Source organism: Rhinoderma darwinii, chromosome 1 (assembly GCF_050947455.1).
Source record: "Rhinoderma darwinii isolate aRhiDar2 chromosome 1, aRhiDar2.hap1, whole genome shotgun sequence".
Taxonomy (NCBI): domain Eukaryota; kingdom Metazoa; phylum Chordata; class Amphibia; order Anura; family Rhinodermatidae; genus Rhinoderma; species Rhinoderma darwinii.
The window spans coordinates 579,126,076-579,139,699 of NC_134687.1; the positions used below are offsets into that span (position 1 = coordinate 579,126,076).

The 13,624-nt window shown below is 39.0% G+C and overlaps 2 protein-coding genes across 2 annotated transcripts in view; both read left to right on the top strand.

Moving 5' to 3' along the window:
* GHR (growth hormone receptor) overlaps positions 1-13,624 on the top strand; it is a 378,351-nt gene that overhangs the window by 31,268 nt on the left and 333,459 nt on the right. The gene's annotated exons all lie outside the window — the stretch shown is intronic.
* LOC142686653 (protein FAM200C-like) lies at positions 1,562-2,713 on the top strand. The gene has a single exon (XM_075847529.1). It carries the CDS (start codon positions 1,562-1,564, stop codon positions 2,711-2,713), a length of 1,152 nt encoding a protein of 383 aa, XP_075703644.1.

Genomic DNA, 13,624 nt, shown 5'->3' on the forward strand with positions numbered 1-13,624 from the left:
GGGTGATGTATGGAGCAGGCTCACTTGATAAGCCTGCTCCATACACTGTAGGTGTCAGCTGTGTATTACAGCTGACACCCGGGACTAACGGACATGAACAGCGATCGCACTGTTCCAGAAGCCTGTAAAAATGACAATATACTGCAAAACATTAGTATTGCAGTGTATTGTACCAGTGATCTAATGATCGCTGGTTCAAGTCCCCTTGGGGGACTAATAAAATGTGTAAAAAAAAAAGTTAAATAAATAAAGTTATTAGTAGTGAAAAAAAATATATATTAAAAGTTCAAAAAACACAATTTTTACTCTACAGTAATTTAAAAAATAAACAAAATTGGTATCGCTGCATCTGTAAAAGTCGAAACTATTACAATATACCATTATTTAACTCGCACGCACATGAATTATTTAAACCGCCAAAATCGCTGTTTTTTGGTCAACTTAGCTCTAAAATGAAATTTAATAAAAAGTCATAAAAGTTGTATGTACCAAAAAAAATTCATGCAATAAAACTACAGCTCGTCCCGCAAAAAATAAGCCCTCACACCACTCAATCGACCAAAAAATAAAAAAGTTATGGCTCTTGGAATGTGGTGAAACAAAACAATTTTTCTTTTATTTTCTTTAACAAATAGTTTTTTCTTGTAAAACTAGTAAAATATAAAAATGAATTTGGTATCACTGTAATCATATTGAGCCGCATAATAAAGTTAATTTGTCGTTTTTACCACACGATGATAGATGTAAAACAATAAACCCAAAAAGCAATGGAGGAATAGCAGTTTTTTCCAATTTCAGATTTCCGTTTTCCAATCCATTATATGGTACTTTAAATGGTGTCAATAGAAACTACAAGTCCTCCCGCAAAAAAAAAGCCCTCACACCTAACTATTGATGGAAAAATAAAAAAGCTTTTGGAAGGCGGGGAGAGAAAAACGAAAATGAAAAAGCAAAAAATGGATCAATTCTGAAAGGGATAATTAATTTCTAATGACAAAAAAAAACATTTACGACCACATGTGGGGTATTGCCGTACTCGGGAGAAATCGCTTTACAAATGTTGGGGGCTTTTTCTCCTTTATCCCTTGTAAAAATGAAAAATGTTACATTTTAGTCGTAAAAATTTTTATTCGTTTTAATTGCCTAATTCTAATAAAATCTGCAAAACACCTGTGGGATCTAAATGCTCACTATACCCCTAGATCAGTGGTTCTTAACCTGGGTTCGATCGAACCCCAAGGGTTCGGTGAGTCAGTCTCAGGGGTTCGGCGGAGGTCAAGACACATATCCGACTCATATGATTCGTGATGACACGCCCCGCTTGGCCATCCTTGGCTGCAGGTGATCACGCTACATCGCTTGGCCTATCGGTGCTGTAGGGAATTTGGTGCGGACAGTAGTCAACTTGTGACTGTCGTGATGGTATGTCGTGTGATTTCTTTCTTAATATTTTAATCCCTTCATACTATGTCAAGCAAAATTAAGAAAGTGGTCGGACGAATATGTACAATATGGATTCACATGTGTAACGGAACGTGATGGGAGTCAGCGTCCTAACTGCATGATTTGCAATGCCAAGTTGAGTAATTCTAGTCTAGCACCGCCAAAAATAAGAGAACACTTACTTAAGCTGCATGGAGATGGAAAATACAAGAATACAACACTCGCTGAATTCAAGGTGAAGAGAGCCAGAGTCGATGAAAAGGCTACTCTGCCTGTTCTTGGCTTTGTACCCATCAACAAATCGATCCTCACAGTCTCGTACGAAGTTGCTTACCTGATCGCAAAGCAGGGCAAACCACGCACCATTGGTGAAACACTGATAAAACCAGCTGTGTTGAAGATGGTGAATATCATGCTGGGAAAAGAGGCTGAAGTTAAGTTATCCCAAATTCCTCTTTCAAATAACACCATCAGCGACATAATAGAGGACATGAGCAAAGACATCTCGACTCAAGTAGTTGCATATCTGATTCCAAGCCCGGAAAAATTCAGCCTTCAACTCGACGAGACCACAGACGTTTCCAATCTAAGCCAGCTTGCTGTGTTCGTGCGCTATGTGAAAGACAACGTGATAAAGGAAGATTTTTTATTTTGTAAGCCTCTTACAATAACAACTAAGGCAGCCGCTGTGAAGAAACTTGTGGATGACTTTTTCAAAGACAACAATCTTTTGTGGGATATGGTTTCTGCCGTTTGTTCGGACGGAGCTCCAGTCATACTGGGAAGAAAGTCTGGTTTTGGTGCGCTAGTGAAAGCCGATGCACCACACATCATTGTTACGCATTTTATTCTGCACAGGCATGCGTTGGCAACAAAAACCTTGCCTCCAAAACTGGCTGAAGTATTAAAAATTGTAGTGGAATTCGTGAACTATGTGCGAAATAGTGCTCTGAGGCACCGCATCTTCAGTGAGCTGTGTAAAGAAATGGGCTCTGAATTTGAGGTACTTCTGTACCATTCTAACGTTCGGTGGTTATCCCGGGGACAGGTGCTGAATCGTGTTTTTGCCGTGCGTGTGGAATTAGCTCAAGAGCAGCAACATTGTCATGCAGATTGCTTCAAAAATTCTGAGTTCATTCTCATTTTAGCGTACATGGCTGATGTCTTCGCAGCTCTCAATCATCTCAATCAACAGATGAAGGCTGGTGGAGTCAACATCATCGAAGCGGAAGAAAACCTGAAGGCTTTTCAAAAAAAGCTACCGTTATGAAAACGACGAACAGAGAACGATAACTTTGCAAACTTTCCCCTGCTGGACGACTGTGTAGGTAAGATCGAAGATGTATCTGGAATCGGAGACATTTCTGTACCCGCGGAACTGAAGCAAGCAATTGCCATACACTTAGATGAGCTTGCAAAGTCTCTCGATGGATACTTCCCTACAAGAGAGTCATATCCAGCATGGGTGAGACAGCCATTCACATTTAGTGTTGAGACAACAGATGTCAAAGATGAATACCTCGTTGAAATCATTGAAATTCAGCAGAGCCAGGTTCAAAAGCAACCCTTCAGAACAACTACGCTCTCAACGTTTTGGTGTCAACAAATGGTAACGCACCCTGTTATTACTAAGAAAGCTCTGGAGATTTTCATACCGTTTGTTACAACATATCTTTGCGAGCAATCCTTTTTGAGGATGCTGGACATAAAAACTAAGAAAAGGAACTGACTTTGTTGCGAAAATGACATGAGAGTGGCACTTGCCAAGGTGAAGCCGCACATTTCTGAACTGGTCTCTGAAAGGCAACAGCAGAAGTCATACTGATTTGCAGTAAATATTCATTATTATGTTTTTGGGTGAAAATCATGTTTTGATGGTTTTGTTCTTTGAACACAGTGATGTTGATGCATGGTTCATTTTGTGCACCAGTAAAATATATACCTATGTTTTGAATTTGAAAAAATCATATTTTATTTTTCCAATTAAGAAGGGTTAGGTGAATGCGCATATGAAACTGGTGGGGTTCAGTACCTCCAATAAGGTTAAGAACCACTGCCCTAGATAGATTCATTAAGAGGGTGTAGTTTCCCAAATGGGGTCACTTTTGGGGTGTTTCCACTGTTTTGGGTCCTCAGGGGCTTTGCAAATGTGACATGGCACCCGAAAACCTTTCCAGCTAAATTTGAGCTCCAAAAGCCAAATAGCTCTCCTTCTCTTCTAAGCCCCGCTGTGGGTCCAAACAGCAGTTTATCACCACATATGGCTTATTGCCGTAATCCGGAGAAATTGCTTTACAAATGTTGGGGTGCTTTTTCTCATTTATTCCTTGTAAAAATTGACAATTTCTAATTTGCACTCTTGTTGTGCACCATAATAGCCTTTGAGAGCGGTGGCGTGTGGTCAATGGAACACTTGTAGCTGGACGTATGGCTTGTAGCCCAATGTCATGCAAACACATTCTGATGGTTTGTGTAGACACTGGTTGCCGCCCTAGGCTTGGGATGTGATGTCCAATTTCATTTGCAGTACAGAATAGATCACTATGTGCCATTCTTTTAATCAGACGATCCGTCCGTGCACAGGTTTGCCTCCACGCACCTCTTGCTGTTATTCCCGTGCGTTGCTGTTCTCACAACATCCTGGTCACGCAACATTGAACAGTGCTGACATCTTGACCTAGGCGCATAGTGATCTAAACCAAGGTCTCTCAGTTCAAGGATTCTGTTCTTATCCGTTTGTGACAAGTGGAGATAACTGGCACGTCATCGAACAGGCATCGCACAATCATCCCACACCACTTGATCCGATTTTTGAGGTTTCATGTGGCTAAAAAACTTTGCTTTCAATCTGGCTTTTATGCCCCTCCCACATGCCACAGATTGGAGCGAGGTGCTTGAAAATTTCATCATTTGCAGATCTTAGCGACACCTGCTACACCCTTGATTTTCATAAGCTTACAGCTTGTCCTTCTTAGTGTTGCAATTTCAATGTTGAGGAGTGTAATTGGCATATTTCACTAGGCATGTAAGATGTATTTAAGCCCTTATGGATATGGCCTATTCTTTCCAATAAACTTCTTGAACTTTTTTTTTGTTTCACTAGGTGACTTGATCCTGCAATTCTTGATCGCTTCTTTAAGGGTATGTTCACACGTGCAAGTCCGTTACAGCTGAAATTATGACGTAATGGCATGTGTAGGCGTTTTTGGCAGCGTCCATTACGGATGTAAGTGGAGCTGTTTTTCTATGGAGTCAATGGAAAACGGCTCCAATTACGTCTCATGAAGTGACATGAACTTCTTTGACACGGGCGTCTTTTTTTACGTAAAAAAAATGACCGTCTGCACAGAACATCGTAAAGCCCATTCAAATGAATGGGCAGATGTTTGCCGACGCTTTCAAGCAGTATTTTCGGCCGTAATCCCAGTCGTAAAACACCTGAATTACGTCCGTAAATAGTGCGTGTTATCATACTGCTACATTGCAATGTATTATGCCTGTTAATGTATCCTTAGGGTATGTTCACAAGGAGTGTTTTCAGCCTTTTTTCGGGCCATAAACGGCCCGAAAAACTGCTGAAAAAATCTGAAGCATAACACCTCCAAACATCTGCCCATTGATTTCAATGGGAAAAACGGCGTTCTGTTCCGACGGGGCGTTTCTTACGCGGCCGTTTTTTTTTTAAAAACGGCCGAGAAAAAGAAGTGCATGTCATCTTTTCAACCGTTTTTGTAGGCGTTTTTCATAGACTCTATAGAAAAACCAGCTCCAAAAATGGCCATTAGAAATGCCGCAAAAAAACGCGACTTTGATTAAAAAACGTCTGAAAATCAGGAGCTGTTTTCCCTTGAAAACAGCTCTGTATTTTCAGGCGTTTTTGATTTTGCGTGTGCACATACCCTGATAGGCACATAGACAAGGCAGACAGTCCCTCCATCCGTTAAACCAATAAGGTGCCACAGCATGTAGGGGGTTAAACGTCCAGAACTCGTGCTCCCCTGACATCACTGTGTCGTAAATATGCAGCGTTAAAGCACGCCTCATGACTGATGTACATGTCCACTAGTAATAAGTGCTGAAAATTCTGCACGTCGTTAATATATTTGGTACATTTACACCAATTGACCTAATGGTATGCGTTTGGTATGTTTAAAGAAACAAGAATACCTGGAGCATGAGAACATACAAAACATACAAATCTTCATGTAGATGTTGTCCCTGCTCTGGTTAAAAGGGTACTTTCACCTTTGCAACCATTTTTTTAAATTTTATTTTATTTTTTTAATGGTCAAGTGCATTTAACAAAAAAAAAAAAAAAGAAACAACTTTGCAAATAGATTTGATTAAAAATATCTTACCGTTTAGTGCATGCAGCTCCTATGCAAACCTTTCTGTCTTTGTAGTAACAGAATACAAGACAACATTGTTTAGTCTCATCTCGCAATAATATGTTACTCCACTCTCTCTGTCACCTCTACTACTGCCTGTACGATAGGTTAGCAAAAAGCAAGGCGTAGATGAAGGGGAATAACAACTGGAGGATCAGACTACACACAGGGTTTATTTGTAGTCTGTAACCATGGAAACACATAGGTCTGTATACGAGCTATATGCACAAATGTTAGGAGAGTTTTAATCAAGACTGTTTGCAAAGTTGCTCCATATTTTATTTTAGATGCATTGGAGAAATAGAAATAGATACAAACCATGGCAGCAAAGTGCTTGCTAAAGCAGGATTTTAATCAGAGCTTTACACGGCTTGGCTTTTGTAATTAAGAACATGAATTCTGTTTTTCAGTGACATTAATGGAATATTTGTTGATGCATTTTACGCTACTAATATGCATTTTACATACTTGACATGGACAGGCGTCATGATGGGACATAAAGCTTCACTTAGATTTGTTGTTTTTAATTCAGTTTGCGTGCAAATCAGTTGTTTATTATAAGCATATATTGAAGAAGAGTACAAATTGTTTAAATAAACCCAACTGAATATTCATTGGAAGCATGCTTTAATTATTAAAGAGGACATGTGTTTTAGTAAAAGCTGTACTTGTATTCCCCGTAAAGTAACAATACTGTGAAGCTTTGAATCTATGTTGCGCCATCCTTCTGTTATTCCTCCTGGAACTATGGGTTACTATTCCCCTTTTGTGTCCCTAACAGTGTCAGCACTGGTTGAACAGTATCAGAGTGTGTAGGGACAAACTCCTATTGACAACACCCATTTTTCAATTTATTTATAGATTTCCAGGAACAACAACAGAGGAATGATACACATTGCAGAGTTCCAAGAAAAGATGCTTCAACATTGTTATGTTATAGAAAATATAAGTATTTACTAAAACCGACATGTGAGACGAGCTGACAGGTACTTTTTGGAGCAGGATACTGGCATTTTAGAAATTAAAGGGTATATTCAACCTACAGAATATACACAGGTGCACAGGTGTATTAGAAAACGGCCTATAAAGCAATTCTATAATATTTTTTTTTATCGGTACTGCTCCCTTTTGTGAGAGCAGGGGTCCCCACTGTTAATAGACCTAAATGCATTTATAGTAGCATGTATGTTTTTATGGCACAGTATTGTGTCTGATGATGAGCTGCAGGGAATTTGTTTGTTTTTCTCACAGTTTCCCTTTTATTGGATTTCTTCCACACATTTAGAAATTCTGATTTACAGATGCTTAGGTTAGAATCAATTGATGCCAACCACTTTTTTAGTGTCTGTGGGACAGATTGTAAAGACATTTTAATAAGTTGTGACTGAGTCTAATCGGTTTAATACCAAAAAAAAAGTGTCTAAGCCAGAACATTCATACAGACCAAATAGTACCGAAATTTATTTTTATTTTTATATAAACTTTATTAGTCCAAACATTTGGACAAACTACCCCCACCCCTAGAAAATAAATACAAAAAGATAAAAAACCTATAGCTAAAACAGCCTCAGGTGTCTCTTCAGGTGGAACTTCCATCTACCATCATGTCAGCCACAAGTAATTGAATTACTATTTTTGCATTTGACCATATACATTCTGTAGTTGCCCTATCTGGGATCTTATTCTAGACATTGATTCCTTGGTGGACAAGTATTGATATATATCTACGGCGACTTGGTATTAATCGCTGTTTTTAATATGTTTTTTTTAACTGTTTGTATATATTTGTAAGGGTGTAGTTTGTCCAAATGTTTGGACTAATAAAGATTATATAAAAATAAAAAAACTTTTTTGGCCTATTTGGTCTGCATGATTGTTCTGGCTTAGACACTTTTTTTGGTATTATTTGTGTAAGTATTTGCCTTTTGAAACTATGCTCGGGATATATATAGGTGTATAATAAAAGTCTAAAGGGTTTGCCTATCTCTGAACAAGTCTATGGGGTGGAGCTTGTTGACTTGTGAATATGTGATAAATGTCAATTCTGGTACAACCCCTTTAAGACCAAAATAAGTTTGATCTTCAAGGGATTAAACAAGTAAGCAATATTATTTAACTGTATACACCGAGGCGTAACTTGAAGCTCCAGGGCCACGATGCAAATCTGTAACGAGGTTCTCTTATTATGACATGTCAGTGGCAGTTCTGGTGTCCTCCCTTGGGGCTGGGAGGCAAATGGGCCCCCTCAGGCACCAGTGCCCAGCCAGTCACATAGCTATAGGTGGTGCAGAAGTAGCAGACGCACCCAGGGGTACAAAGGCCCCTCTGCCACATAAGTAATTATCGGTATAGCACATATGGTAGATGGGGGCCCTGTTACATACTTTGAATTGGGGTCCAGGAACTTCAAGTTACATATCTGCACCCAGGTGTGACTGCAGCTTCTGCAACCCCTGTAGTTACAAATCTATATATATATATATCGCCAAGAGAATATATTATCAACTTATACCAATTACAACTTTGCAGCATTGTCACCTGAAACTCCACACTACAAATTGTTCCGTGTGATTGTTGGTTCTAATTGAAATCACTTTTTGAGAGGAAATGTTCCTGAAAATTAGTTTTTAAAAAGTACAAACAAAATAACCCTCAACATCCTGTTCATTGTAAGATTTGAAGCCTTGTTTCCACCAATTTACAAGATAGGAAAAAAATCTGTTGTACAAAATCAAGCCTAGTGTGTAAAATAAAGACAAATTGTGTTTTCTCTGGAGGTGGCTGCAATCTCATGGATGGCCTCTATTGTGAGGAGCAAAACTTTTTGGACAGCACGAGCAACAGCACTTAGCCATGTATATTTCACTTCAATTAATATGCATGAAATTTACCTCTACAGCTTTGTTGTTGTGTCTTATCGTGTTTGTCGGCAGAAAAAAAAACATGAGATTTATAAAAATCTGTATTACATTTTTTTAAAGAGTTTGTCGTCCACTTTTGCAACAGTTTTTGCTGTTTCTCCAGTGCATCTAAGGCTATGTAACACTGCCTGTGCGTTAGATGTTTCGTTGTTGTGCTCCGTCAGAGAAGCAGAAGCGGAATCGCCTGATCCGTCACATTATGGAAATCAATAGTGCTCTATGTTGTTCAGCAAAAATGACGGAATCTGTGACGGAGGCCACCGGCGCAGATGTGAACAGGGCCAAATATAAAAAGGAAACAACTTTACAATAATTCTTAATTATAAATATACGATCATTTTGTGCTGTCCTAGTCGCACATTGTTTGTAGTCTGTAACTGTGGAAACAGGTACAGTATGCATTAGAGATGCATACGCAAAGAATTGGCAACAATATTTGCAAAGTTGCTTAAGTTTTTTTACATTTTAGATGCATTGGAGCAATTAATAAAAAACTTGGTTGCAAAGGTGTTCACACCCTTTTAATGTGATGGAGTAGGCTCTCTACAAATATTTTATTGGCGCCTCACTTGTTGTAGGTTCGATGGAAACAGGGGTGTATGAATTAGTAGACGGCCTTGGAACAATTATTAACTATTTAGCATTTATATAAATTAAATATGCAAAGTTTAGGATGTTTTAGCCAAGATTTATTTCCTGTGGCCGTGAAAGCTGGACTATAAAAAAGCGCTGTGGGAAATCCAACAGTTTTGACACTTTTGACTTGGTGAAGACTCAAATAACAATTGGAAAAGACAAAATAAAGCAGAGAGCAAAGAAAATAAAGTGGACCCTTGACCAAGTTCAAGTCAAAGGGAGGCCGAATAGGACAATTGCTATGAGTGCAATTACGAGATGTGCAGCAACTGAAACTACGGATACTGGAAGCCTGTGCTAGCATTTCTTCTTCGGTGTTGCTTTCAGGGTTTGAAGAGTGGGAGAAGAGGGTTGCATTGACAATCCAACACAATAGGCAGCACTTTGAACACATTTTATAAGTGGTCAGAAACTTGTAAATAACTCATGAAAGAATAAAGTAACGTTAAAACCAAGCACACCATTGTTTTTCTTGTGAAATTCTCAATAAGTTTGATGTGTCACATGACCCTCTTCCCATTGAAAAAAACTAAAGTTGGATACAAAATGGCAGACTTCAAAATGGCCGCCATGGTCAACACCCAGCTTGAAAAGTTTCCCCCCTCCCATATACTAATGTGCCACAAACAGGAAGTTAATATCACCAACCATTCCCATTTTATTTAGGTGTATCCATATAAATGGCCCACCCTGTATATATAGGCACATATCTATCTATCTATATATATATATATATATATATATATGTGTGTGTGTGTGTATATATATATATATATATATATATATATGTAGGTATGTATGTTCACGTCCACTTTTGATTTCTTTATATTCTTTCTTGTTATCATTGACATTCATTGTATGATTATATATAGGCCCAATAAGGCCTAATAGATTATTTATGAATCACCCATGAGAAATAGACTCTAGTGACAAGTGATTGGCTCCATAGTCAGCTCCAAATGGGGTTGTCTTCTGCTGGACCTTTAGGGCCTTGTGGTATTAGGGGCCCATTAGTGTGTCAGAGCCTGAACGGAAAGTAGCTTGGCAACACTGAACACATGAAATTTCCAATCTCAGCCTGTCAAACTTTATGAAATATAGATTTAGGTAGAAAACGTCTGTAAAAAAAAAATACAATTCTGTCCTCTGACATTAAACACAGTGATTGCGTGGATGAAGATTTGCATTGAATCCGTTTATTAAAAGTAATCTTTGAAATTTTATAACATCCTACATACAATATATAGCTGAATAAATAGCCCCCAGTGTGTATGAATTTGGCATCTGGCACCAGTTATCATGATAAAAGTGAGGCTAAACTTGTAACTTCTGGGCCCCAATGCAAAATATTGTCATTGGTAAAATGATAGAGAGAAATTACTATGCACACCGGAGGGGAAATTCTTTTCCAAATGAATGATTTATTTATAGCCAGTGACAGTGCAACGTTTTGGTCAATACCATGACCTTCCTTAGGCACTGTGTCAATGCTGGATCCTGTTTGATGGCGCATTCGTATGGCGGCTGACACTACAGTTTACCCCCCCTTCTTCCTGCTGATCTGTGGGGGTCCAGGAGAACGGACTTGGACCCCCACTGATCATAAATTGATGGCCGCTCCTAAGAAGAGGTTTTCGGGGGTTCCGTCGGGGTGTTCGTGGTTTTACCAAAAACAATAGCAAATTATCCTATGATTTAATAACACTATGAACAATTAGACTATGTTCTCATGTCACAAGCAAATCTTCCGTGGATTTTTCAGAAAATATATTCTGCATGGATATTTTCATGAGCGTGTGGATGGGGTATAAAATATCCCATTCACATACATTGCCATCGGAATTTGAGCGTATTCTGAATCCGCAGCTCAATCCTGATAGAAACCTGAACGTGTGAACATGGCCTTTTGTGGTTATTTGTAGGCTGGTCAGTTCTATGGCGAGCTTTAGACAAGTATAAAGCTGACGATTATGTAATATACAATATTTTCAGTGATTTTTGCTGCATTATTTCCTCTGGGGTCATATACTTGAGTCTGGACAACATATTATCTTAAGGCACTGAGAGTCGTATAGAAATAATGTAAAACATTCTGTTTCTAAATGTAGTTCAGCTCCACTTGCTGTAAACGGCTGGAAAATCTGTTACAATGTAAGAAATTCATTCACAAACTCTCATTGCTGACTTCGCAGCCATGGAAAGTATGTGAACTAACTCCAGTTATTCCAGTTTTACAGATCACTCACTGGTCTGAAGTTGTCGTGAAGCGCTCACATAAATAACAACGACAAGAGTCTATGACACGGCGCCACGGCTGCGGTATGTACAGTTATGACCCTCAGCTGCACTTTTCAAATTTCAATGATTTATTAACTCTTGTCAGTATAAAACTCACAGGCATTCTGTTAAGCATACACTGAAGGCAGACCTGGGGGCCTTTGTTGGACCCCTGGCTGCCATAAAACCCATCGACACCCCACGATCACGTACCTGTGGTGCCTATGGGGGGGATGACAGAAGTAGTCCCTCCCTCTAAAACCACTTACATACCGCGTCAGCTAAGGGGTTAAATGGGCGGGATCTAAGCAAACTTCAATCCTGCCCAGCAGGCAGGAGCTCAGCTGTCTTTAAACAGCCTGACACCCACTCTAGCCAGCGCAGGATACCCATGCCAAGCTTATGTGACAGCACCGCCTTTTCACATCGCTGTGGCATAAGTACCCTTAATGACCACGGTGAAAAGGCGTATGGGTGGTCATAAAGGGGTTAAAGTCACAAAAAATATGTTATTTGCCAAATTAACCTAATGCTAATATAGGATTAGGCCTGGTGCCAGTTGTTAGTGACTTTTCTGTTGGACTAGGGCATTGTGCTGTCATGTTTCTGGCTCCTGTCTTTCCTTTGTTCCTTGGTGATTTGCTCTGGACATAGGCGCATGTGTGATGACTGTGTCACAAATATCCTGAGGCTGTGTTCGAAGACATCAAGACAATCTATAAATATTTGCTCAGTTCTAGGCCTCAGTGGCAGAACAATAATGTTTTAGAGGTTTTTGTTATTTGCAAAGATATTTTATCTGATGTTTTTGTGTTACTTGCCCTGTTTTCTGTCCTTGAATTTCTCCAACTCCTCCTTCCCTAACATCTGCTGCAACCAACTACAGTTTTGCCTTTAGACTTGGTATTTTGCTTGTCTGCTATTTAAGCTGCCACCTATAGGGGAGCTACCTTGGTGACATCCAACTAGTAAATCACATAATGTAAGCTATGGGTTAATGTAGGCAGGGTCAAACTGGCCCAACAGTGTACCAGTGGATCCTCCGTGGGCCTAGGCTCCGAAAAAATAGTGGACCCTAATGGTCCAGCAGAAGACAATCCTATTTGGAGACGACTTTGGTGACAATCACTTGCCACTAGGGTCTATTTCTTATGGGATAATTCACAAATAACTTATAAGAACTAACTGATCATGTGTACAATTATAGAAACAGAGATTATGATGAAATTAAGAGTGGACGTGCACCAACCTTAGAGACACAGAGGGTGGTCCTCCTTGGAGTCAGTGCAGTAAGTAAATAATGGATGTAGGAAATATTCTTAACCCCTTGAGTACCCAGCTAATTTTGGCCTTGAGGACCAGACCCATTTTTTCAAATCTGACATGTATCACTTTATGTGGTAATAACTCCGGAATGCTTTTACCTATCCAATTGATTCTGAGATTGTTTTCTCGTGACATATTGTACTTTAGTTTAGTGCAAAAATTTGGTCGATAAATTCATTGCTTATTTGTGAAAAACACCAACATTTAGCGAAAATATGAATAAATTATGATTTTTCCCATTTTAAATGCATCTGCTTGTAAAACAGATGGTAATACCACACAAAATAGTTACCAATTAACATCTCCCATATGTCTACTTTATGTTTGCATCGTTTTTTGAACATCCTTTTATTTTTCTATGACCTCACAAGGCTTAGAACTTTAGCAGCAATTTCTCATATTTTTAAGAAAATTTCAAAAAGCGATTTTTTCAGGGACCAGTTCAGTTCTGAAGTGGTTTTGAGTGCCCTAAATATTAGAAACCCCCATAAAACACCCCATTTTGAAAACTGCACCCCTCAAAGTATCCAAAACATCATTCAGAAAGTGTTTCAACCCTTTAGGCGTTTTACAGGAATTGAAGGAAAGTAGAGCTGAAATTTTCAAATTTCATTTTTTTTTACAAAATTCATA

Bases quoted from the DNA above. Each gene is read 5' to 3' on its own strand.
- LOC142686653 (XM_075847529.1), top strand. From the start codon at position 1,562: ATGATTTGCAATGCCAAGTTGAGTAATTCTAGTCTAGCACCGCCAAAA.